We start from the raw sequence: 27,081 nt of genomic DNA, 5'->3' as shown, positions 1-27,081 counted from the left end.
GAGAGAAAAGGAAAGCAGATGACAGAAGATGTGGAAAACAAAAGCTACCAGTCCATTTTCTCACCTACCAGATGGACAGTCACCCTGAAGTCTGATAACAAATGTGACACTCTGGGCAAAGATACAGGCAAGCTTGTCATCATACACTGCTTGTGGGAAGATAAATGATACAACCTCTACAGGGGTAAATGTGGCAACAGCTGTCATAATTACATCCACGTATGTCCACAAGTACACAGATGCCTCCGTGGCCTCAGAAGTCCAGCACTGGAGAGTTTATCCTACAGATACAGCCAGCTGCAAGCATGCAAAATGATCAATGTGTCCATTTACCATAGCATCGTTGGTAACGACGCGAGAGGAGTATCCCCAATGTCAATCAGTAGAGGGGGAAAAAAAAAGCTATCGGTTCATTTTTAAGAGTTTCTTATGTCTGTCAGTGGAGATTATAACTGTCAACCATTGTTCCCTATTGGTAAATTTTATGTCCTTGAAGATTCAAAATATTTTCCAAAATACCATTAAAAGTCTTCTAACCCAAACTGTGGTTCTTGCATGAATGTCCAGATGCCAAATGACTTAAATAATGTAAGTCGTAACTGCTTTAGAGCCCTGAGAAAGGCCTATATTAGAGAAAGGCCTATATTAAATATAAAAATGGGATTGTTAAGAATTCATAACTTGGAAAATGTTCACAATCATGTTTAAGCTGAAAGAGGAGGTTACAAAGCAGCATGTATTCAAACTTTACTTTAAAAAACTAAATTTTCAGAAAATAAAGATGAATAATATGTAAATAGTGACTGAACCTTTGTGGTGGGAATAAAGGTGATTTTAATTTTGTTCTTTTTAACTATCTGCTTTTTATAATGTCTATAATGAACATTTATAATTAGGAAATATCAGGATCAAAAAAATTTTTTAAGGTTATGGTTGTTACTAAAGTTAAAGTGGGGCGGCAACCTTAAGTCAGTGAAAGAAAAAACTGTCAACCTAGAATTCTTGGTGAAAATATTCGAAATACTTGAAGTATGATCAACAAAACATTCAAAAACAAAAGTGAAATAAAGACTTTGGCAAACACATGAAAGCGGAAAGAATTCAGATCTACACCTGAAGAAATGTTAGAGGAAGCTTCAAGCAGAAGGGAAACCATAGAAGACAGAGACATGGGACTGAACAAAGAACTGAAAGACACTGGAAATGATAAAACCATCTGGGTGAACAAAAGAGGTTTTTCTTCTTCTTTAAATCTGTTTAAAAGATAATCAACTGTTTATAACAACGTATCATGGAACTGATAACACAGGTGGAAGTAAAATGTACAATGATGAGAACAGCACAAAGGTGGGAGGGCAGGGTGCCTGGGTGGCTCAGTTGGTTAAGCGACTGCCTTCGGCTCAGGTCATGATCCTGGAGTCCCGGGATCGAGTCCCGCATCGGGCTCCCTGCTCAGCAGGGAGTCTGCTTCTCCCTCTGACCTTCCTCCTTCTCATGCTCTCTGTCTCTCATTCTCTCTCTCTCTCAAATAAATAAATAAAATCTTTAAAAAAAAAAAAGGTGGGAGGGCAGAAATAGAAAAACACTGCTGTAAGATTCTTACATGGTATTTTTAAAAAAGATTTTATTTATTTATTAGAGAGAGCGCGCGCAAGCCCGCACGAGCAATGAGGAGGGGCAGAAGGAAAGAGAGAAGCAAACTCCCCGCTGAGTGGGGAATCACTTGGGAGACAAGACTGGGTAAGTTAAAGATGTACACTGTAAACCCTACTGCATCCACATAAATAACATACAGTGTTAACAGCTGATAAGCCAACAAGATAAAATAGAATCATAAAAAATACGCAACCCAAAAGAAGTTGCAGAAAAAGAGGAAAAATGGAACAAAGAACAGATGAGACAAGCAGAAACCAAACAGCAATATATAGATTAAAACCCAACATCATATAATCACATTAAATATAAATGGTTTAAGTACTCCAATTAAAATTCACAGATTGTCAGACTGGATAAAAAACAAAGACTCAACTATACGCTGTCTACAAGAAATCCATTTTAAATAGAAAGGTACAAAATTGGTTCAAAATAAAAGGATGGGAAAACGATACGCCATATTAGCACCAAACAAAGAAAGTTGGATTGACTACATTCATGTAAGAGAAAGTAGATTTCAGAGCAATTAACCCTAAAAGGGATAAAGAGGGTCATTTCAATAATGATAACTGGGTCATTTCATCAAAAGAATGTAACAATCCTAAATGTTTATGCAACTGATAAGAGTACTTCAACAGGACAAAAAAACTGACAGCACTGCTAGGTAAATAAGCAAATCCACAACTATAGTTGAAAATCTCAACACCACTTTCAGTAACTGACAGAACAAGTAGATAAAATCATTAAGAATACAGAACACTTGAACAACACCATCAACCATCTTAACTTAATTGACATTTATAGAACACTCCAACCAACAAGAACAGAATATGTGTTCTTTTGAAGTGCACAGAGAACATTTACCAAAATGACTGATACTCTAGCTCAGAGGTTGGCAAACTACAGAACAACGACCAACTGCCTGTTTTTATAAAAAAAAGTTTTATTGTTAACAGCCATGTCTATTCATTTACATAATGTCTATGACTGCATGCAGGCTACAATGGCCAAGATGAGTAGTTGAGACAGAGACCATATGTCCTGCAAGCTTGAAATATTTACTGTATGGCCCTTTAAGAAAAACCTTGCTGATCTCAGTTCTGAGTCATATAAGGAGTCTCAATAAATTGAAAGACTTCAGGTCATACAAAGCATGTTCTCTGATCACAATGGAATTAAGTTAAAAATAACAAAAAGATATCTAGAAAACATCCAATTATTTAGAAACTAAATTACACACTTTTAAATAACCCACAGGTTATTCTAAAAATAACCCACAGGTTTTTTTTAAAAAACCGCAAAAGATAAATTCAAAAGTATTTTGAACTGAATGAAAATGAAAACATAACATATTCAAAATCTGTGGGATGTAGTCAAAGTGGTTCTAAGACAGAACTATATAGTACCAAATGCCTGTATTTGCTCTTTTCCCCCGCTCACATGCGCGTGTACTCTCTCTCTCTCAAATAAATAAATAAAATCTTAAAAAAAAAAAGAAGTAGAATTGCTAGATCATATTAATTCAGTGTTTAGCTTTTAAATAAGCTAAACATAGTTCAAACTGTTTTCCAAAGCTGCTACATACACCCTTTTACGTTCCCAGTAGCAATGAGTGAGAGTATTTGAAAAAGAAAAGAATGGTCATAAATCATTGACCTTAGTTTCCACCCTAAAACACTAGAAAAAGAAGAGCAAATAAAACCCAAAGCAAGCAGAAAAATGAAAAAGAAAAAAAAAAAGGTAGAAAAATAATAGGAAAAAAAAATCAGCGAAACCAAAAGCTGGTTCTCTGAGATCAATAAAATTGGTAAACCTCTACCTAGACTGATCAGGAGGGGGGAAAAAAGATACAAATTACCACTAACAGGAATGAGGGAAGTGAAATCACTATGAATTCTAAACACATTAAGAGGCTACTAATCTGGGACTCTTATGAAAAACTTCACACCAACAGATTCAACAACTCAAATAAAATGGACAAATTTCCTAAAAGACACAAACTATCAAAGTTCACTCAAGAAGACGTTGATAAGCTGAAGAGTCCTATAGCTATTAAAAAAAACTGAAAATTTTAAGCCCAGATGGCTCTACTAGTGACTTCTACCAAACATTTAAGGATGAGATAATAACAAATCTACATAAACTCTTCCAGGACATTGAAGAGGAAAGAATACTTTCCAACTTATCCTACAAGGCCAGCATCGTTCTGATACCAAAACTGAACAAAGACATCACACGAAAAGAAAATCTATATACCAATATCCTTCATTAAGGTAGATGCTAAAATTCTATGGAATCTAACTATATACAACAAGGGCAATGCATCATTATCAAAGATTGGTCTAATATTCAAAAACCAACCAATGTGACGAGGCTACCAAGACAATTTAATGGGGGGGGGAAAAGAGTCTTTTCAACAAATGGTGCTGGGACAACTGGATATCCATTTGCCAAAGAATGAAGTTGGACCACGATGTCACACTATTTACAAAAATTAAGTCAAAATGGGTAAAAGACCTAAATGTAAGAGCTCAAACTAAAAGATTTAGAAGAAAACATAGATATAAATCTTTATGACGTTTGATTAGGCAATGGTTTCTTAAATATGACATCCAATGCACAGGCAAAAAAAAAAAAAAAGAAAAACTAAACTTCATTAAAATTAAAACTTTCGTGATTCAAAGGACACTACCAAGAAAGTGAAAAACCACCTGAGGAATGGGAGACAAATGATCCATTTAAAAAATGGGCAAAAGATATAAATGGACATTTCTCCAAAGAAGATACAAATGGCCAATATGCAGAAATGGATGCCCAACATCATTAGCCATTAGGAAATGCATATCAAAACCACACGAGAGGGGCGCCCGGGTGGCTCAGTCGGTCAAGCGTCTGCCTTCGGCTCAGGTCATGATCCCAGGGTCCTGGGATCGAGCCCCCGGGAACGTAAAAGGGTGTAGCAGCTTTGGAAAACAGTTTGAACTATGTTTAGCTTAAAAAGCTAAACACTGAATTAACAATATGATCTAGCAATTCTACTTATTTTTTTTTTTAAGATTTATTTATTTGAGAGAGAGAGAGAGAGAGAGTACACGCGCACGTGAGCAGGGGGGAAAGAGCAGAGGGAGAGGGACTCGATCCCTCAACCGTGAGAGCATGACCTGAGACAAAATCAAGAGTCAGATGTCCAACCGACTGAGCCACCCAGGTGCCCCTAGCAATTCTGCTTCTAAAATATTACCCAAAATACTTGAAAGCAGGGACTCAAACAGACACTTGTACAAGGACAGTACACAATGTTCACTACATTACTCATAGCTAAGAGGGGGAAACCCACGTGTCCATCAACAGATGAATGGATAAATAAGATAGAGTATATCCATACAATGGAATATTAATCAGCCATAAAAGGACTGAAATTCTGACACATGCTACAACTTGAATGAATCTTAAAAATCCAAGTGAAATAAATAAGCCAGACACAAAAGGACCAATAGTGTATGATTCCATTTATATGAGGTACCTAGAATAGGCAAATTCTTAGAGACAGAAAATAGGATAGAGGTTACCAGGGGCTGGGGAGAGGGTGGAGTGGACAGTTATGTAACGGGTACAGGTTCAATCTGGGACAATGAAAAAGTTCTAGAAATAAATAGTGGCTTACACAACATGGTAAATGACTTAATGTCACTAAAATTGTACACTTAAAAATGGTTAAAATGGTAAATTTTGTTATGTATATATTCTACCACAACAGGGGAAAAAAAAAAAAGAAAGAAAAAGCTTCCTAACTGTTCTATTTCTACCATTCCACACTCCAGCCCTTTAGAAATATTCTTAATATAGGGCACCTGAGTGGCTCAGTTGGTTAAGCGACTGCCTTCGGCTCAGGTCATGGTCCTGAAGTCCCAGGATCGAGTTCCATGCCAGGCTCCCTGCTCGGTGGAGAGTCTGCTTCTCCCTCTGACCCTTTCCCCTCTCATGCTCTCTCTCACTCTCTCTCTCTCCAATAAATAAATAAAATCTTTAAAAATATATATATATATTCTTAATATAAGAACCAGAAGCTTCCTGCTAAAACCGTAGGTCATCCCAACTATTCATGTTTATCAAAGCTCACAGAATTTTACACTAAAAAAAAGGTGAATTTTACTGTATATAAATTATGTCTCAATTAAAAAAAATCTGCTAAGGTTAAAAAACAAAACAAATCAGAACAGGTTATACAACTGCCCAAAGCACTGAACAGACCTCTGCAGCTAGGTCCTGACCAAGGTTCACTAGATGTTATAGGACACAGGACTTCACTCCTGCCCCCACTCCCTGACCTTGGCTCCTGGTGCTCTCCCTCCTGCTTCAGCCACCAGCAGCCTCCTGGCCTTCCCGAACTTGCCAGATAACGCTCCTGCTACAGGGCCGGTGGGGCTTTCTTCTTTAGGATACTCACGAGACCTGCTTGCTCTCTGGCCTTTTGATCTTTACTCAAATGTCAAGTGTCAGAAGCCACTGGAAGGCAGAATTTTACGTAAGACAGGAAGATCCAGCTTAATGGTGAAAGCAGTATGGTCTGGTGCTTCTGAGATACTTTCAGCACTAACCATGGAAGAGAAGCACCCTCTTCAAAATTATAGCCCACACCCAGATAACAGTCCTTAAATCCCTTCCCTACTTCAATTTCCTCCATCACAACTGTCACCATCTTAAACACTTCATATTTTAGTTATTCATTTCATTTATTGTCTTTTGATGACTAGGGCAGGGTTGGTTGGTTTTTTGTCTGTTTTGTTAACTGCTTTATCCCCAGCACCTAGAAGAGTGTATTAAGTATTTAATTAAGGGGCGCCTGGGTGGCTCAGTCAGTTGGGCATCTGACTCTTGATTTCGGCTTGGGTCATGATCTTGGGGTCATGGGATCGAACCCTGCGTCGGGCTCCACGCTTGGTGCAGAGTCTGCTTCTCTCTCTCCCTTTGCCCCTCTCCCTGCTCACATGCTCTCTCTAAAATACATAATTTTTAAAAAAGTATTTAATTAAGCATTTGTTGAAAGGATAAATAAATGAACACCAAAATTCCTTAAAGAAATGATGTCTCTGGGCACCTGGGTGGCTCAATCAGTTAAGCGTCTGCCTTCAGCTCAGGTCGTGATCCTAGAGCCCCAGGATCAAGTCCCGCATTGGGTTCTCTGCTCAGCAGGGAGTCTGCTTCTTCCTCTGACCCTCCCCCCTCTCATGCTTTCTCTCTCTCACTCTCAAATAAATAAAATCTTAAAAAAGGAAAAAAAAAGAAATGATGTGTCTGGTGTGTTTTGGTAAAAAAGCAAAGAAACCAGCAATCCCACCTCGTTTGGCCCCCCTCTTCACACTCCACCTCCTGCCAGGTCTCTATACTGGCCTTCTTCCAACTCTGCCTCAAATGTGCTCTGCTCTGTCCTAGGTTTGGGCTTCCAGATATTCTGCATCCTCTGTCCAGAACACTCTTCTCTCCACAAGCAACTTCTGGTCACTTTCAGCTAAAGTATCTTTCCCTTACCAACCTCCTCGTCAACCCAGATTCAAGGAGACTGCTCATTATATGCTTGCACTTCTTCATCAGACTTAACTATACTGCAATCAAATAACTCCTTGTGTAATTGCCAGTGGCTCTTAGTGGCTGTCTTGCTAAAATGTAAGTGCCGTGAAAGCGGGGCCTTGGTAAGTCTCATTCGCAACTGCATCCCTAATACCCAGGGCAGTATCATACTCCTAGCAGATGCCCCGTAAGAATCTGCGGAATCGGGCGCCTGGGTGGCTCAGTTGGTTAAGCGACTGCTTTCGGCTCAGGTCATGATCCTGGAGTCCCGGGATCGAGTCCCACATCGGGCTCCCTGCTCGGCAGGGAGCCTGCTTCTCCCTCTGACCCTCCCCCCTCTCATGTGCTCTCTCTCTCTCTCATTCTCTCTGTCTCAAATAAATAAATAAAATCTTTAAAAAAAAAAAAAAAGAATCTGCGGAATCCTGAGTGACTGAGTAGCCACGGGTTTGCGTTAGATAAACCCTCTTCCTTAAAACAGGGTGGTTAGTCAATGAATGTAATGGATGAAGCCATGCAGAAATACGTAAGCTCATCTTACAATAAATCTTCTGTAAGATACTACTCAGAAAAAGTTAAATGCAAAGTTAAGTACTTAAATACTTAAAATACACTTAAGGAAACTACCGCTTACCAGCATATGAAAGCAGTTTCACAATGAACGTCTTTCTCTCTCCAGCTTTCTTATTGGAAGAGGCGGTAAATGCCAATTTGCATTTATCAATTAATGCTTAGCATTAACCCATTACTCAATGCATGGTTATTAAAAATGAATTACATTCCAGGCACCGTGCTGGGCATACAAGTTCAATAAGTGTATTAAGAGTCCAAATCCGTAGGGAAGGAAGAGAAAGTTTCTTTAAGATTCCTTTTGATTTTTTGTATCTGTTTTTCTTAAGTCAGAGAAAAGGGCAAGCATAAATCTGTTCCTCTGACAAAGCCCTGATCAGAGATCTGCTCAGATGAACCAGTTGAGGGAAACAGAGTTTAAGAAAAGGCTAGGAGAAACCACTAAGGGTGTTTCTCCTCCATGGTTAATGGCTAAAGTATCTCAGAAATCCCAGACCATACTGCTTTCACCATTAAACTGGATTTTCCTGTCTTATGTAATATTCGCCTTTTGGTGGCTTTTCTTTGCCTTCCCTACACTAGGAATCTGGCTACAATTCCCAAACTCTAATACACAGTTCTTTCCCTTGGAAGTTCACAACAACCAAAAATGCCATCTTGGTATAAACAGCATACCAAAGCTTCAAGGTCACTACAAGATAGGAAAGTGGGTAGGCTTGTTTTTAGCTGTTTTAGCTGTTAGGATAGCCCTGAGATAACTAAGAAATTCCTGGAACAGGCAGTGTTGATAAACGGACCAATGAGGAATAAAGAGAAGGCCGGTGGACTAGGGAAGCAGGGCCACTCGATAAGGCCAAAACAGAGCAGTGAGCAGACCTGCTCCATGGGGTGGCAGAGAACAGGCACGATGTGGAAAAAACCAGGGCCTGGGGCTGCTCTTCCTGCTGCAGGACTAACCACCAGACACCAACTCCCTGAATGACATTGGTCCTCACCATCCCTCTGTTCAAAGTGAAGAAATGCCCCTCAACTCTTCCCTGTGCCTGGGAGAGGGTGCAGTGGCTAAAGAGATCTAACCGAAGAGAACCGAAGGCTCTGCCAGGAACAGTGTGACAGCGCAGTGCTGCCCCCGCAGGCAGTCCGTCGCTACTACAGAAGAACTCACTGGCTGAAACACACTCCAAGTAGTAACATACCCCATCGCTGCAGAGGTGGCTGTAGGGTTATTCTTCAGTTCCTGCACATTTACCACTTGAGGGACATTCTTCAGAGTTGATTCAGTCAAAGTACTTACAGCTATTCAAATAGAGAAGAGAGAGGAGTATTAACTGCAGTAAAGGATCACAAATTCCAGCCATATACAAATGAAAAACCAGGACAACAAATTCAAGCAGAATGTAATCTTATTATATAAAGGAAATCTACTCTGGGCAGTTCTGCAGCTCTGTGCTCAATGGGACAGCTGGCCTACTACATTAGTAAAGATTATGGGATGAGGTTTTGTGCAATTTAATCAAATGTACTAGTTTAGGGAAAAAGAATTCCCTGGCCATCTTTTATAGAGCAGAGCTGAGCTACCTGCAACACTGTTGGCTCATCCTGGAAAAGGGCAGAAAGAGCTAGAGGATGAGCAGTGTTCAGATTAAGGATTTTGCCATCCATCCAACCGTTCTTTCACATGGGCAGCTTATTATTACCAGATTTTGTTAGGTGTTGGGAATACCAAAAAATGTCCAAAATATAGCTTCTCTAAAGGAGCTCACAGCTTAGTGAGACAGGCACATGAATAAGATGTGGAAAACGGAGCTTGAACAAGAATGGGGGAAAAGGCCAAGAGGCCTGAATTAAGGAATGGCAACAGGGATGGGCATGACACCTTATCTATCTTAGGCATGTCAGCTTGCTTGTCTTTTTGGTCTTTCAATTTAAAACTGCATTCCAAAACACTTAATGACATTTCATAGTTAACTACTAAGAAAGTCTGAGCAAAGCTCTTGAATCAGTTTTTTGACACAGCTGAACGCGGTGGCCAAGGTGGAATGCGGGGTGTGTGGCAGCTCGCTCATTCCCTCCTTCAGAGAAGCGAGCAGGCTCTTCTTGCCTATGGCTACACATACCACATCCTTCACATTCAAAGGTGCCTACACCTTAGAAATTTTTGCTTCCAAAATGATAACAGAAATCACACCACCTCCTGCTGAGTGGAATAATCCCACATCCTGGCAGATTTTACGTTTATAAATAATCGACTCAATCAGCTTGATCTGGGGCCTATTCAGCACAATGCCAAGATTCTGCTTCCTCCAAGTAACATTTAAAGAAAACATCGAAGACTTCTATTTTTTTCAGAAGGCTCAAAGCTACCTTAAAAAGTTATCTTGTTCGTGCTCTTTCATATCTATTTTAGACGCCTTAATAAGGGTTTTAATATTTGAACTTTTCTTCAGAATGCTTTTATCGTAATGGTAATCCTGTTTTTGTCTAAATCAAACCACTATGTCTCTTTAGTCTTTTAAAAACAACTGTCCAAAGTGATACGTGTTCTGAGCAGTGATAAAACTAAAAAATAATTTTATTCAACTAAAACAAAAATATTTGGTTTATAGCAGTTTCTCAACTTTGGCACTACTGACATTTTCAGCCTGGATAATCCTGTGTTGCGGGGGTATCCTGTGCATTGGAAGATCTTTTACAGCATTCCTGACCTCTACCCACTAGATGCCAGCAGCACAGCCAACCGCTGGGGAGGAGTGCTGTGTGCAAAATAGCCTCCACTTGAGAACCACGAAACATTACTGGTGGCAACTGAAGCCCTTGAGGCCAACTACCTAGAAATCCTAATGCAGGAAGTTCTGGATAGCCACAAAGCACTGACAAAATGCAAGTGCTGATGATGACGAGCTCATCAGAGTTTCCATGTGTAAAGGCTAAATTGGCAATCTTAAGAAAACACTGCACTGAAACAGAAAGAGCACAGGGTTGGAGGCCGGGTTCTGCTACTTATCGGCTGGGTCACCTTCACCTCTCTCCGAACCTGACATTACTCAAAAGCAAAATGGGTACACTAATACCCACCTCCCAGAGTGGCTGGGATCCTTATTGATACTATGAGACAATTCTAATGTTATCTAGTGATCTAACAGCAAAGATTAATTTGGGGCTTGAAGCAGGTATTATTCAAAAGTAGGGATCAACAACCTCACCCCAAAACCACGGATTTCCCACTTGACTGGATGTGGCAGATCTAATACCTCCCCTTGAAATGAAAAAGCTTCAGATCTAGTCTCTGCCTTCTTGGGACCCACTCCCCGAAATGGGGGGAGGACTGTCCCATCAGTCCTCTCTTCTCAAGGGCAGCAAAGAGAGCCAGCTGCTGCCTGGGACCTGCTGTGCTGGCCTGCGGTGGCCAGAGCTCACAACCGTGGCTACCTGGGGCCTGGCTGGCCATCTGACGTCTCAGTGCTGCAGCGGCAGCCGCCTGGGGGGCCGAGAGGCTGTGCGAAGGACCGGGGGCGCCATGTTTCACGGTTTTTGTTGCAAGCATTGTGCTATCAGCCCCTTGAGGAATAATTTTGCTAGCAGATGTCGACACTGAAGGAAAAAGAAACACTAAGTAAGAGAGTGGGTCGGAGAGGAATACACAAAAGTAAAAGTGGCAAGTCCTCCACTGTGAGGTTACAGGGAAAACACTAAGGTTAAAAATGCTTAAGCACGCACACAGAAAAGTACCAATAAACTCACAGGCTGGCACCTCTATCTTTCAAAGACGCCACATGCGATGTGCCTGCCCACGTCTACTAACTAAATCTTTAACATGAGCACTTCCTCTGATACTGACCGAGACAGAACTTTCATGCCAACATAGGTCAACTCCCTGCTCTCTCTTCTCAAAAAATCTCTCCATTCGAGCGCCTCCCAATGGGTGTTTGTCCTCTGTTAGAAGTCCCTTCAATGTGAAGTCCTGACACTGAACTGGAGGTGTGACAGCCCAATACCGGTCACTTCTGAGAGCCAATACTGACACCCAGTGTGGCAGCCAGCAAGTTCCGGGGCAGCATATGGCTACAAGTAACGAGCTGAAGTGAGCTAGAATTTGAAAGGCATGAATATTGGATGAAAGGATGTTGCTTTAGAGCGAGGCAAACAGCCTCCTCTTCTTACTCCTGAAAACACCATTTGTGTGTGTGCTGTTGTTTTTTTGTTTGTTTTCATGTATGTATGTAATCTCTCCACCCAACGAGGGACTTGAACTCACGACCCTGAGATCAAGATTCGCACGCCCCTCCAAATGAGCCAGACCGGCGCCCCAGCAGGAAAGCTGTGCTGGTGTGAGGCCTGCAGGGCCCCTTCTTCCTGCCTCTTTCAGATTTTCTGAATTCAGCTTCTAATTTCTGGACTATTAGCAGAGCGGGGCCGGACTTAGTAGTGGGACAGTATCAAAGCCAGGTACGGCTCCTCCAGCAGACGCAAACCTAACAGGGAGCTTGCTGTGCACTTACTGGACATCCCCAGCACGCCAGGCGAACCATGAATCAGGTGAGATTTAGCGAAAGGCATTGCTTGCGGCAAGACACCAGGCTGGATGGAAGGGGTGCGTGCCACAGGCGCGTGCCGCGGGACCTGCGCCACCGTGTCGTCTTTACAGGACGCCCGTGCGTCTTCGCTCTCCAAAGACTGGGACACGGACGACGTGGAGCTGGCTTCGTCCAAGTCTTCATAGTATCTCTGAGACAGGAAGGCTGACCGGGACAGGCTGGCTACCACGCCCGAAACAAAACACAAGTTAGACGATTCAGGCAAGTCTGCAAGCTGTGTCATTTCATTTTCACTGTCGGTAGAGAAATACCCAGTTGAGAAACACTTTAATTATGACTTATTTTAAGTGGAAGAAGCTGTCGTGGAAGGTGAACATACACGGTTTGGGGGCCCTGCTCAAAGGAAGCTTTGTGAAACCGAGCGGTGTAGGACAGGAACATTTTGACTATCAAAACGTGAAGTGAGACGCGGGAGCCATGCTGTGCTAAAGGCAGGAGACCTCGAGCCACCCCCACAAGTTGTCACAGGCAGAATACCAACAAACCGGGAAAGTACCAGACAAGCTTGCACGGAAGAGCCTCTTGCCAACAACAAACTTCTAAGAACAGGTCACGCGAACTGGGGAAGATTGAATGCCCTCAGTCCCGGCGCCTCCAACATCCCCAACCCTCAAATGATTCTTTTGAATCAACTTGGTTAAAAAAAAAAAAAAAAAAAAAAAATCCCTGAAACTAATCCTGACTTTCCCTCTTTTTTCCCCCTTCTATAAATGATAAAGTAAGGCCTCATGCTATTTTGGAATACATATGACTGCCGTATAGTGGAAAAAACATAAACCAAACCAAAGATCTAGCCCTTTCTCAAATTACTTAAAAGCACTGCTACTATTTACTGACTTGGTTGCCTTACAGGCACATCGCTCTGCAAGATTTTATTCGTCACAATCAACAAATGCAACTGAAAACCCACGCTACCTGCTGGGGCTGCTGCACCGTTCAGTTTGGTGACCATTAGCCGTATGTGACTATTTAAGTTAAAAATAACTGAAAGTAACTAAATGAAAATTTCAAGTCTTCAAGCTTCGCCAGCCACATTTCAACTGCTCAACAGCTACATGGGGCTACCATACTGCAGTGTACAAATACAGAACAGCTCTCTCTTCACTGAAAGTTCTACTGGACAGCACTGAAAGTTCTACTGGACAGCAGTGGGCCAGAGTATTTTCATGCAAGTAAATATGCAGCAGGGTCACCTGGAAATTCCATCCATAACCACCAGCACCACTAGTAAAACTGCAGTGCATATTTTCTGAGAACTTATTTGGTGCCAGATGTTGTACAAAGGATCTACATAAATTATCCTATTTAGTCCTCACAATTATCCTATAAATTAAAAATTGCTATTATCAGACTTTATAATTAATACTTAAAAAGATTAAGTATTTGCATAAGGTCCTGAAGCTGCTAAGTGGTGGACCAGAATTCAAATCCAGGTGCATCTGACTTGAAAGACCATGTTCTTAACAATATTACCGAACCCTGTGCTGGGCAGAACTGTGACCCCATGACCTTTGCCCCTGGTGCCACACCATGGTCATGTTTCCTCAGATGGCGAAAGGATGTTGCAGACATAATTAAGGTTACTAATCAGCTGGTCTTAAAATTGGAAGGTTATCCAGGATTATCCAGGTGGGCTCAAGGTAAAATCTCATGAGCCCTTAAAGGCAGAGAGGGGAAGCCAAAGAGGAAGTCAGAGAGCTGACGCCCGAGAGGTCCTCACCGTGCTCTCGCTGGCGTGCAGATGAAGAGGCCGGGAGCACACACCAAAGAAACACTGACCTCAGTCTGACAGCTGCAAGAAACTGAATTCTGCCAACAAGGGGAATGAGATTAGAGGTGGCCTCTTCCCCAGAGCCTCCAGATAAGAACTGGGCCCAGGCAATATCTTGACCTCAGCCTGGGAGCCCTGAGCAGAGGACACAGTGCAGCCACGGGGCGCCTGGACTTCTGTCCCACACGACTCTGACAGCAGAAATAGGTGGTGCTTCAAGCCACTACATCCGGGATAACCTGTAACAGCACGCATAGAAAGTAAGCACAAACCCCACATTTTCTTAGGGCCACACTGCTCTAAAACAGTTCTCTAAAATCTTAGTTCCTCAGAGGTAATAGCAGCAAAAGACGATTCACACTCATCGCCTTCAAGAACTGGATAGAGACTGACATAACTATGTAACTCCCAAGGTCTGATATACCCCAGGAGGTCTCATGTTTCCTTCCTTCATCTTTGTGATGCCATTCACTGACCTTGGATGGAGGGAGATCCACTGAGAGATGTAATGGCTATGCTCACTCACACAGGCCAGGAGCCTGGCCCGCCCACTTTCCCAATGGCGCTGTCTTCACAGCTGATATGCCCACTCCTGTTGGGATCAAGGATGCAGCTACCTTCCTGGCATTAGAAAAGGGGCTCCACTGAAACCTAAAGAATCTTAATCTGCTTAAACTCTAACTCAGATTAGAAAAGGCAGAAAGCCATGTTAACAGAAAAAAAGAAGGAAAGAAATCATCATCTCAGTAGACACAGCAAACCTCACATCTCATGGGGAACTAATAGAAACTGTTCCCTTTGAGCTCAAGACAAGGATGCCCACTCACCACTTTAATGGACTCTGCACTGGCAGTCCTAGCTAGTGAAATAAAGTAAGAAAAATAAAAGACCAAAAAAGAAGAAACAAAAGTATTAGTACCTACAGAGAATGTAACTGTTCCCATAGAAAGTTCAAGAAATAGCTACAGACATTATTTGAATAAATGAATTTAGCAACAGCTACAGACATTATTTGAATAAATGAGTTTAGCCAGGTTGCTGGATACAAAGTGAACATACAAAAATCCAATATATTTCTATTATCACAACTAACATAAAATAAAAAAAATAAAATGAAATTTAGCAAAGAAAATCCACCATTACAGGAACATCAAAAATGCTAACTAAACTCGGGTGCCTGGGTGGCTCAGTTGGTTAAGCGAATGCCTTCAGCTCAGGTCATGATCCCGGAGTCCCGGGATCGAGTCCCACATCGGGCTCCTGGCTCAGTGGGGAGTCTGTTTCTCCTTCTGACCCTCTCCCCTCTCATGCTTTCTCTCTCTCTCTCTCTCAAATAAATAAATAAAATCTTTAAAAAAAAAAATGCTAAACTCATAGCAATAAATCTAACAAAAGATGTGTATGTTCTTCATGAAGAAAACACTGAGAGAAAATAAAAACACAAATAAAAATATACCATGTTTAGGAGCTAAAAGATCAACATTGTACAAATGCCAATTCTCTCAAGTCCATCTAGAGATTTAATACAATCCCCAACAAAATCTCAACTTTTCTTCGAGGGCTGAGGGAGACAGAATTTAGCAAGACAATTCCAGTATTCATATGGAAAAAGAAAGCACCAGGAAGGGCCAAAACATTCTAGATCACGAGTCAGCAAACTAAAACCATGGGCCAGCTATCTGTTTTTATAAATAAAGTTTTATTGAAACACTGACATGGCCATTCATTTGTATACCGTCTGTAGCTCCTCTCCCATTACAAGGGCAGAGTTGAATTAGGCACAACAGAAACCATGAGGCCAGCAAGCCTAAAGTATTTACTACCCAGCCCTTAAAAAAAAAGGTTGCCAACTGCTGTCCTAGACTGCAGAACTTTCTGTGATGATAAAATTACTACTATCCTGTTATAGTAGCCACTAGTCACATGTGCCTACTGAGCACTTGAAATGTGGCTACAGAGATTGTATAACTGAATTTTTAGCTTGATGTAGCTTTTATTAACTTAAATAGGCTACTGTATTAAGACAACACAGCTTCAGAATCTAGAAAAAGAACAGTACTGAGGTTTACTTTAGTACAAGTTAATTAAGGCAGTGTGGTAGCAGTGGTTTCTAATCAGTGTATGACACCAAGAGACCTACATATAAGGATAACTGATTTACAACAAAGGTGGCCACTAAGCAGGGAGCAAAAGGGTCTTTTCAATAAACACTACTGGGACAATCAGATATCTAAATACAAAACATATGAGCCATATTTATATCTTACACGCAAATCAATTCTGGACAGTATAAACAAAACATGGTACACCCATACAATGGACCACTCTCAGCAATTAAAAGGCACGAACTACTTACATATGTTGTGCATCATGCGTGAACCTCAAAAACATACTAAGTGAAAGAAACCAAACAAAAAAACTATATATGATTCCATTTATATGCAATTTCAAAAAAAGGCAGATCCCTACAGAAAGAAAATAGATCAGTGGTTGCTGGGGGCAGAGGAAGGAATGACTATAAACAAGCATGAAGAAACTTCCTGAGTGGTAGGCGTGTTCTAAAACTGGAACGTGGTAATGGTTATACAATTCTGCAAGTTTAATAAAAATCATCAGACTCTAAACTTATAAAAGATGAATTTTATAATATGTAAGTTATACCTCGATGCAGCTGTTTAAAAGAGAATCAATTCCAGGTAGACGGTAGATCTAAATTTGAAAAGCAAGCCATTAATATTTCCAGACAATAATAAAAGTGCACGCATACTCTTGTTATGCAGCACTAGAGAAGGATTTCTTAAAGAGAACACAGAAAAGTACCAACTGCAAAAGACAAGGAATGGTAAGTCTATTTTAAAATGAAGCACTTCTGTTTGCAAAAGACATCATTAAGAGGGACAAAAAGCAACAAAGTGAGTACCTACAACCCATATAACCAACAAAGGGCCAGTATCCAGAACGAATACAAACTTTCACAAATCAGTAAGAGAGATTACCCAATAGATAAGTGAGCAAAAGATGCAATCATACACTTCACAAAAGTCAACTATTAACCAAATACGTAGTAACACATACAAGGGTTACATCAGAGTTGTTAAAAGGAAAAAGACTGACAATATTAAGCTTGGCAAAAATGGAGAAAACTGAAATAGCCATACCTTGATGGTAAAAGTAAAATAAGCTGGTACAACCACTCTGGAAAACTGTATAGAAGACTCTACTGAAGCTGGGCATGTGGACAGACCACGAGCTAACAATTCCATTCCTCGCCACGTGACCAAGTGTAAGGAGTACACACGTGCCCGAAGATGTTCAGAACAGCGTTCTATTCTGTTACAGCCAGAAACTGGAAACAGTAAATGTCCACTAGGAGGAGGATGGATAAGCAAATGCAGCACACTCATACAGCCGAATACTATACAGGCAGCAACAAAACAAGTAACAGCTACCTGTGCTGGCAGGGATGACTCCGACAAACCTGATGCGCCACGAGAGAAATCCATCCAGAGAATAAACGCATGGATGTACACAGCATGCAAAACCCCAAAAAACAGGCCACACCAAATGACAGTGTCTGAGAAGACATTGTTCAGATAATAAAACTGACAAGAAAAGCACAGTTAAGGAGACTAAAGAGAATGACGACTTAATGCAATGTCCAATCCTGGACTGGATCCTTGATTTTCAAAAGAGTTGCTATGAAGGTCATAGGAGGGACAGTTGGCAAACTGTGAGTACGGATTGCATATCATATGACAGTGTTCTATCAATGTTAAATATCCTAAATCTGATCACTGCATTATTGTGGAAGAGAACATCTTGTTCTTAAAGAACACATGCTGGAATACTTAGGAGTAGTAAGTCCTATCTGTAACTTATTTCAAATAGTTCATCAAAAATAATAATATAAAGACCTGTACTCTGAAAACTATAAAAAAACCGATGAAAGAAATTCAAGACGACACAAAGAAATGGAAAGATGGGGGCGCCTGGGTGGCTCAGTCAGTTAAGCATCTGACTCTTGATTTCGGCTCAGGCCATGATCTCAGGGTCCTGGGATCCAGCCCCCTGTAGGGCTTTGTGCTCAGCAGGGAGCTTGCTTGAGATTCTCTCTCTCCCTCTCCCTTTGCCCCTTGCCCCCCTCGCACACACACACTCTGTCTCTCTGAAATAAATAATAAATCTTTTAAAAAAATGGAAAGACATTCCATGCTCATGAATTGGAAGAACAAATATTGTCAAATGTCTGTATTACCCACAGCAATCTACACTTAATGCAATCCCTATCAAAATGCCAACAGCCTTTTTCACAGAACTAGAACAAACAATCCTAAACTTTGTATGGAATCACAAAAGATCTCAAATAGCCAAAGCAATCTTGAAAAAGAAAAACAAGACTGGAGGCATCACAACTCCAGATTTCAAGTTATGTTACAAAGAAACAGTAATCAAACGCTATGGTACTGGCACATTAAAATCTGACACACAGATCAATGGAAAAGAATATAAAACCCAGAAATAAACCCACAACTACATGATCAATTAATCTTTAATAAAGGAGGAAAGAATATGCAATGGGAAAAAGACAGTCTCTTCAACAAATGGTGTTGGGAAAAGTGGACAGCCACATACAAAAGAATGAAGATGGACCATTTTCTTACGCCACACACAAAAATAAACTCAAAATGAATTAAGGACCTATATGTGAGACCTGAAACCCTAAAAATCCTAGAAGAGAGCACAGGCAGCAATTTCTCTGACATCAGCCATAGCAACATCTTTCTAGATATGCCCCCTGAGGTAAGGGAAACAAAAGTAAAAATAAACTATTGGGACTACATCAAAATTAAAAGCTTCTGCACAGCAAAACTAAAAGACAACCTACTGAATGGGAGAAGATATTTGCAAATGACATATCCCATAAAGGATTAAAATCCGAAATACATAAAGAACTTATACAATTCAACACCCAAAAACCAAACAATCTAGTTAAAAATGGACAGAAGACATGAACAGACATTTCTCCAAAGACATACAGATGGCCAACAGACACATGAACAGATGCTCAATATCACTCATCCTAAGGAAAATGCAAATCAAAACTACAATGAGATATCACCTCCCACCTGTCAGAATGACTAAAATAAAAAACACAAGAAACAAGTGTTGGTGAGGAATGTGAAGAAAAAGGAACCCTCATGCACTGTTGGTGGGAATGAAAACTGGTGCAGCCACTGTGGAAGACAGTATGGGGGTTCCTCAAAAAATTAAAAATAGAACTACCCTACAATCCAGGAATTGCACTACTGGGTATTTGCCCAAAGAAAAACACTAACTCAAAGGGATACATCCACCCCTGTGTGTGTTGCAGCATTATTTACAATAGCCAAATTATGGAAGCAGCCCAAGTGTTCATTAATAGATGAACGGATTAAGAAAATGTGGGGTGGGTGTGTGTACAGACATAAAAAAGGATGAAATCTTGTCATTTGCAACAATATGGATGCATCTAGAGAGTATAATGCTAAGCAAAAAAGTGAGTCAGAGAAAAACAAATATCATATGATTTTCACTCATATGTAGAATTTAAGAAACAAAAATGAACAAAGGGGGAAAAAAGGGAGAGAGGAGGGCAAACTAAGAAACAGACTCTTTAGAGAGAACGAACTGCTGGTCACCAGAGGGTAGGAGGGTGGAGGATTGGGTGAAACAGGTGACAGGGGTTAAAGAGGACACTTATCATGATGAGCACTGAGTAATGTAGAGAATTGTTGATTCACTGTATTGTACACCTGAAATTAATATACACTGTATGTTAACTATACTGCAATTAAGATAAAAAACTTAATAAATATATTAGAAATAATAATGTGAGCATGTGTGGTAGAGAGGAGAAAAATAAAGCAATTGTGACCAACGTTACTAGGAAATATGGGTGAAGGGTAAGTGGGTGCTCACTATTGTTCTTGCAGCTAGAGTTTTGAAATTTTTCAAAATAGCAAGTAAAAATTACAAATATCAAAAGAAAAAAAAAAAAACAAAAGCAAAGGCATACTTTCATATATGTCCATACAGTGGTACCTCTTGGGAGCTGGAAGACTGGGGTGCACAAGAGGGGTCTAGGAAGTTGGCAATGACAAGGTTCTGTTTGCTAACCCGGGTAGAGGTTACATAGATGGACATTTTTGTTTTGTGTTCTTTTCTGTACATGTGTTAATAGTTCACGACTTTAAAAGTTAAATATGTTTTGGGGTGCCTGGGTGGCTCAGTCGGTTAAGTGGCTGCCTTCAGCTGAGGTTGTGATCTCAGGGTCCTGGGATCGAGCCCCAAGTCGGGTTCCTTGCTTAGCAGGGAGTCTACTTCTCCCTCTCCCTCCGTCCCTCTCTTCTGCTCGTGCTCTTTCGCTGGCTCTCTCTCTCAAATAAACAAAATCTTTTTTAAAAAGTTAAATATGCTTATATGCTCTGAATTATTCTTTATAGTACATTTCCTAGACTTAAAGTGCTTGAGTCTAATATGCAGTTTCTGCTTAATGTCTGTATTATCTTCCTATTTCAAAGTCTAATGTGGTCAGAGACTATGTTTCTCTTATTAACCCGTGTCTGGAACAAAGTAGGCAATCATATTTCATTGAATGATCAAATAAATTACATAAATCTCACTTCTAAGGAATTTATTACGAAGATAAAATCAGAGATGTGGTTAAAGATTTGTGAACAAAGATGTTCTGAGCAAAATCTTGGCAATAAGATTAACACTTAACAGGAACTGGATAAGTAAATTACTCCCAATACAAGGAAATAGTGTGCAGTCATTAGAAGGCATATGTTCAATATTCGAAAACAGAAGGCAGAGGAAAGGCTCATGAAAGTTATTTTTCAATTTTAAAAATTTTCCAGGGCGCCTGGGTGGCTCAGTCATTAAGCGTCTGCCTTTGGCTCAGGTCATGACCCCAGGGCCCTGGAATCGAGCCCCACATCGGGCTCCCTGCTCCATGGGAAGCCTGCTTCTCCCTCTCCCACTCCCCTTGCTTGTGTTCCTGCTCTTGCTATCTGTCTCTGTCAAATAAATAAAATCTTTAAAAAAAAAAAAAAATTTCCATTTTTTTTTTATTGTGGCAAAATACACAAAACATTAAAATTTCCCACCTTAACCATTTTTTAAGTGTACACTTCTCCAGTTTTATGTACATTCACACTGTGGTGCAACCATCTATCTCCAGAATTCTTTTCATCTTGTAAAACTAAAATTCTGTACCTAGTCTACATAATCCCCCCATTCTCTCCCCCTTGGTCTCTGGCAACCGCCATTCTTTTTGTGTCTGTAAATTTCACGACTCTAAGGACCTCATCATATAAGTGGAATCATACAGTGTTTGTCTTTTTGTGACTGGCTCATCTCTCTTAGCACGTCGTCCTCATGGCTCATGCACAGCGTAGCGTATCATCAGAATTTCCTTCCTTTTTAAGGTGCATATATATACCCCACTGCGCTCATCCATTCAGCCGTTGATGGACACCTGGCTTGCTCCTCCCTTTCAGTTACCGTGCATAGTGCTGCTGAGAACATGAGTGTACAGTTACCTGTTTGAGTCCCTGTTTTCAGTTCTTTTGGGTACCTACCCATGAGTGATTTGCTGGATCACATGGTAACTCTCTTTCCCATTTTTTAAGGAACTACCCAACTGTCTTCCACAGTGGCTGCGCCATTTTGACCAACTGCACGAGGGTCCCAATTTTCCACATCCTTACCAACGTTTACTTTCTGTTTCATACTAAGAAACCGTTAGGACACAGAACTACAAATGTTATAGTCCCAATCTCATTTTCAAAAAATCAAATTTATGTATGCAAAGAAAAAAAGTTTGGGAGTAAACCAAAATGAACTAACTGATGACATACCTAGATTGAGGGATAAGAGTTATTTTCTGTTCTTCAGACTTTTCTCTATTTTTCCAATTACACACGAAGAAAATATATTCTTTAGACATAAAAAAAGGCTATTAAAAATTCCCTTGTCGGAGCACCTGGGTGGCTCAGTTGGCTAAGTGTCCAACTCTTGGTCTCAGCTCAGGTCTTAAGCTCAGGGTCGTGAGTTCAAGCCCTGCACTGGGTGTGGAGACTACTTACAAAAAAAAAAAAAAATTCCCTTATCTATGACCACTATTTACCTAACTCAACACTATATGATTATAGAAAAATTAATAAATCATGGTACAGTAAGATTAAATTAAATTTCCTTCTGCTATTTTAATTACCAAAAAGCATTTGTTGTTGGTATAAAAAAAAAAGTTTCAACTCAAAACAGAATTTCAAAGACAAAAGCAGATATGGGCACTAAAGCAAAGCAGGATTATGTATGAAGTTGTACATGACAAGTATTTTTTTTTTTTAAGATTTTATTTATTTGACAGAGAGGGGGAGAGAGACCACAAGCAGGGGGAGCGGCAGGCAGAGGGAGAAGGAGAAGCAGGCTTCCCACTGAGTAGGGAGTCCAGTGCGGGGCTAGATCCCAGGACCTCGGGATCATGACCCAAGCCGAAAGCAGACGCTTAACCGACTGAACCACCCAGGAGCCCCTGACAAATATTTTTTTAAAAAAGATTTTATGTATTCATTTTAGAGAGAGAGAGCATGCTCAAGCAGGGAGAGGGGTAAGAGGGAGAAAGAATCTGAAGCAGACTCTGCACTGAGTACAGAGCCCAAGGCGGGGCTCGATCCCACAACCACGAGATCGTGACCTGAGCCGAAACCAAGGGTTGGACGTTCAACCGACTGACTGTGCCACCCAGGCTCCCCACATGACAAGTATTTTTTAAAAAGAAAATTGAGATAATAATGTAGATAATTTCATGACAAAATTCTCTTTCATTAGTCACATGGCTTCCTTTCCACAAGTGTGTTGTGCCATCATTCCCTTATCAGCAGTTTTTTGCTTTATTTCCTAAGTAGTTCCCCCCCAACCCCAATGCAATTCTACTCAAAATCCCATATAAATGAGACAAGTAAAGCATCTCCAGACAAAGCAGAGGCCTGGGTCCCTGGCACCAGCTCAGCCTCCTCCAAACCCTCAGGAACCACCACCATATAACCGAAGGGCTGCAAAACACAGTGTCAAAGGCACGGCAACACTTGAACTGCGCTGTCCAGTATGTGTAAGCTGCTCCCTACTCTAACATTCGGAGGGACAACAGATTCTGGGGACATTTTCTCTATTTCCTATTAAGAACTAAAGGAAAACACAGACACACAGACACAGATACATTCAGACTCCTCCTTCCATCCTACTTCCATACCACATACTGCATATTTGATGCTAAAAAATTCAGGACCAGTTCCCTTTACCTGGAGCAGTGGATCTCACTGGGGGAGTCTTCCTCTTGGCCAAGAAGTTTCTCAGCTGTGCCTGTTTCACGGGTGACAGTTTAGCTGCAAGAAATTCATGAACCCATAAATGCTTAAGACTTGGTTATTAAGAAGTCAACAGAAGAGGACATAGAGAGTTAAAGAGTGAGAAGAATGTGTTTACCTGGCACTCTGGACAAGGGCTTGGTGTGAGATTCTATGGTGGTTTTCAATAAAGCATTACGGAGACTTTCGAGGTCACTGTCAAAACTGAAAGAGGATCGTGTTACATACAAACCAACTATGACCTGAGAAATCTCCCAATATAAATGCCAGAGATGAAAGCCTCCCCAATACAAAAATAGGAAATCTGACCAATCAACATAATCAATCCAAAAGGAAAGAGATTACAATCTCAATACCTCCCCACTCCGGGGCAAACACAGCACTAACAGCGCTTTTAGCACAAAGGGCAATTAGAAGGTACACATTCAGCCTAAAGGCAGAAACATAAAATCACCCTGGTAACTGCAGGAGTAAACTGTCTAACTGCCAGGTCTGAATGTTTCTACTCAAACAAAATGACAAGTCTGAGCTTCTAGACACGTTAGTGAACCTCATTCTACCAGTTAATTTTCAAAAGAACAATGCTATTTCTATAGGATCTGCCATCATCCGCTGGTACCTGTTTCATCTGGCACGCTGTATTTAACCCTCCAATAATCCCGAGGCAGGCATTGTTACTCCCATTTTTTAGGCAAAGGAACAGAGGATCAGAGAGGGTGAGGAACCTGGCCAGGATCACACAAGTGACAGCAGAGTCACTTTCAAACCCACATCTGAACTACTCTACGACTTCTGCACCTGACTCCCAAATGGTTATCTGTGCCTTCAACCACATTCATCGAGTGCCAGTGGCACCGACAGGCCCGTTCCCCTGCACACCCATGAGTGCCGCTCTGGGAGGTGACATCCGAGGGAAGGCTCCACTGGGAGGTTTGGTTATAGAGACGGAGCTGCTGGAGACTGTCCACTAGGTGATTCAACCTCTTCCTCTGCTGGTTGATGATTTCCCGGTTGTTCGCTAGGGTGTTAAACAATGTCTCTCGCTCTGGCACAAGCAAGCGCCTGTTGACAGCAAGGAGGAAAGAATTCGACATGAATGGTGCAAGGACTACAACTCTTAACAGTGAAAGAATAAAATGGAGAACCCCCAGCGGACAGGCAGCATCAGGAAATTAACCAGAACATAAAAAGGGGATGAAAGCTTTACAAGGATAATATAGAATGAGGAAGGAGAAGCTTAAGGTAAGCAGGCTGGGCCTGTAGCAAAGGATAGCATCATCAGACAAAACCTCACAGATGTTCCGGGGAAGAAAAGGGTGGGAGACGGAGTAAAAAATGGGGCGGGGGGGGGAGATGCGTTTAGCTATATACTTAGGGCTTGTCTATTTTCCTGCAAGTCAATTACACCAAGAAAAAAAGCCCTGGGGTCCACTAGAGGTCTATGGAAATCAGTCATTTCTACAGGGTGCTGTTAAAAAACACTGGGATAAGCTCTCAGTTTAGCAACAGGGAGGTACCCCACCTGAAAGATCTAGAACAAGAAAGGAACAATACCTTTCTTTCTGGTGACAGGACAGTTCAACATAAATTTTTAAAAGATTTTATTTATTTATTTGACAGAGAGAGACAGTGAGAGAGGGAACACAAGCAGGCAGAATGGGAGAGCGAGAAGCAGGCTCCCCGCTGAGCAGAGAGCCCGATGCGGGGCTCGATCCCAGGACCCTGGGATCATGACCTGAGCTGAAGGCAGACGCTTAACGACTGAGCCACCCAGGCGCCCCTCAACATAAATTTTTAAAAAGGCATTTCAGTAGGCTACGAGATAATATACGAAGCCTATGATGTGATCCCACAGAATAGCAAGTAAACAGATAATTTCCCGGTTTGTTTCCTTACAGGGCTAATCACACTAATCAAGTGTAGGTGTTTCAGAAGCCGAGCATTTTGAGGGCTGATCTGTTTCTCGGCTTTCCTGTGGGCACCTTCACTGTTCTCAAGATGTACTGCTTTCTATTCCTTCAGGAAAACAGATGGTATACAACCAAACATCCGGGGACAGAAGAGCAGGGTAGTACAAGGCTTTCCTGCACCTTTCTTCCTCTCTTCCAAGTTATCCACACGAATTAGGAATGTTTTCTCAACAAGAAGATTTGGAATATACAGAAAAGTATAAAAGAAAAATTCCTCTTAATCCCACCTCAAAGATATAACTGAATATTGTGACTGATTTATTTCTAGCCTCTTTTCTACGTTTAGACCTCTAAACTGAGATCATCCAGTCTGATTTTTGTCTTACCTCCTTCTTCCGTATTTTTTGGGGGGGGAGGGGAAATCAGTGGTTACACAGTATTCCGCATTAAGCAAAAAATGTGACCGGACTTATTTAGCCACTCCTCTAGCTTCTAGATATTAGGTTGAATCCAATTTTTCACTGTCATATATTCTGCTGCAATATAAATTCTTTTATGTAAACTGTTGCAAATGTTGCTATTATTTCTGTAGAACAAATATCCAGAAATATAGTGACTGGGTCAAAGAGAATGAACAATTGTAGGGTTTTTAATCAGTGCCCCTAAATTATCTGTTAAAAAGGCTACAGCAGTGTCTCCTGCAACCCGTGGTGGGTGAGAGACCTCGCTCACTTTTGTTTTCTCTTTTGTTCCAGATGCCGATCCCATTCCAAGTCTAGCACATCGTTCACATCTTGGACAGCAAATTTCACGTATTGATGAAGGCGCCGAATTTCCTACAAGAAAAAAACGAGAAGGCAAATGACTAAGTTTTCCAGTAGCCTGGAGGAGGGTGTATTAAAACAATCAAAATAATTTTGCAATATTTTTCTACTGAGAACCATAACGAAAAAAAGAAAACGCAAGAGGCTTTAATATAATCATTAGAACGTTATAATTAAAGCAAAAACAATAGAACTCAACCTTTTTAACTGCGATAGAGGAGCAGTTACAAAGCACAGGGAAGCAGGTTGGGTGTGCCAGCCTAGGGCTCCAGGGAACATGCTGTTGCTTATTCTCACTTGTCAGCTCCTATAAAGCAACTCAACATGCTCTAGGAATTTTCCACTGCACTCTGCTGCTCCAACAGCACATCCATTTAGCTTTTGTTCTCCCACCCATGAAATTAACTGTAATACAGACAAAATTATCCTACAAAAGTGCTGAAAATAATTCTGAACCTATGTATTCATAGCATGGGACACCGAAGTCTTCTTACCAGTTGAGAAAAACTCATCTCTTCTCAAAGAATAGTATCAGCACTAGACATGGGACTGACCATTCACTAAAATTCACACCTATTTGAGGCCTGCAGTAATTTTCTTTAAACTTCAGTCTGGTGTTCACCTTCATGGCTACACAACCTGACTCTCAAAAATTAAAAGTGAAATAAAGATGAAGCATTCCATTAAATATGTATACAAAGGAAGACGATGTGCTATGCACTAGGAGTAAGTTTTTACATCTATACAAAGTTCTTACTGTGTTTAACTGTATTTTCGAAA

General features: G+C 41.0%; 1 protein-coding gene across 6 annotated transcripts in view; it reads right to left on the bottom strand.

Annotated features, from left to right (window-relative positions):
• The window catches only part of NUP214 (nucleoporin 214), a 101,002-nt gene that overhangs the window by 44,335 nt on the left and 29,586 nt on the right, over positions 1-27,081 (bottom strand). For all 6 annotated transcript variants that reach the window (XM_081803774.1, XM_081803776.1, XM_081803777.1 and 3 more), the window contains exons 18-24: positions 26,210-26,313; positions 24,447-24,629; positions 23,686-23,771; positions 23,502-23,585; positions 12,291-12,548; positions 11,221-11,382; positions 8,988-9,087 (exon numbers count right to left, since the gene is read on the bottom strand). In XM_081803774.1, the coding sequence (XP_081659900.1) occupies positions 8,988-9,087; positions 11,221-11,382; positions 12,291-12,548; positions 23,502-23,585; positions 23,686-23,771; positions 24,447-24,629; positions 26,210-26,313 (977 nt within the window). The remainder of the gene's footprint in view (positions 1-8,987; positions 9,088-11,220; positions 11,383-12,290; positions 12,549-23,501; positions 23,586-23,685; positions 23,772-24,446; positions 24,630-26,209; positions 26,314-27,081) is intronic.

Source organism: Leptonychotes weddellii, chromosome 14 (genome assembly GCF_054177405.1).
Source record: "Leptonychotes weddellii isolate Sample4059 chromosome 14, ASM5417740v2, whole genome shotgun sequence".
Classification (NCBI taxonomy): domain Eukaryota; kingdom Metazoa; phylum Chordata; class Mammalia; order Carnivora; family Phocidae; genus Leptonychotes; species Leptonychotes weddellii.
Note: the sequence above shows the minus strand (reverse complement) of the source record. Positions and strands in the feature narration are given on the sequence as shown.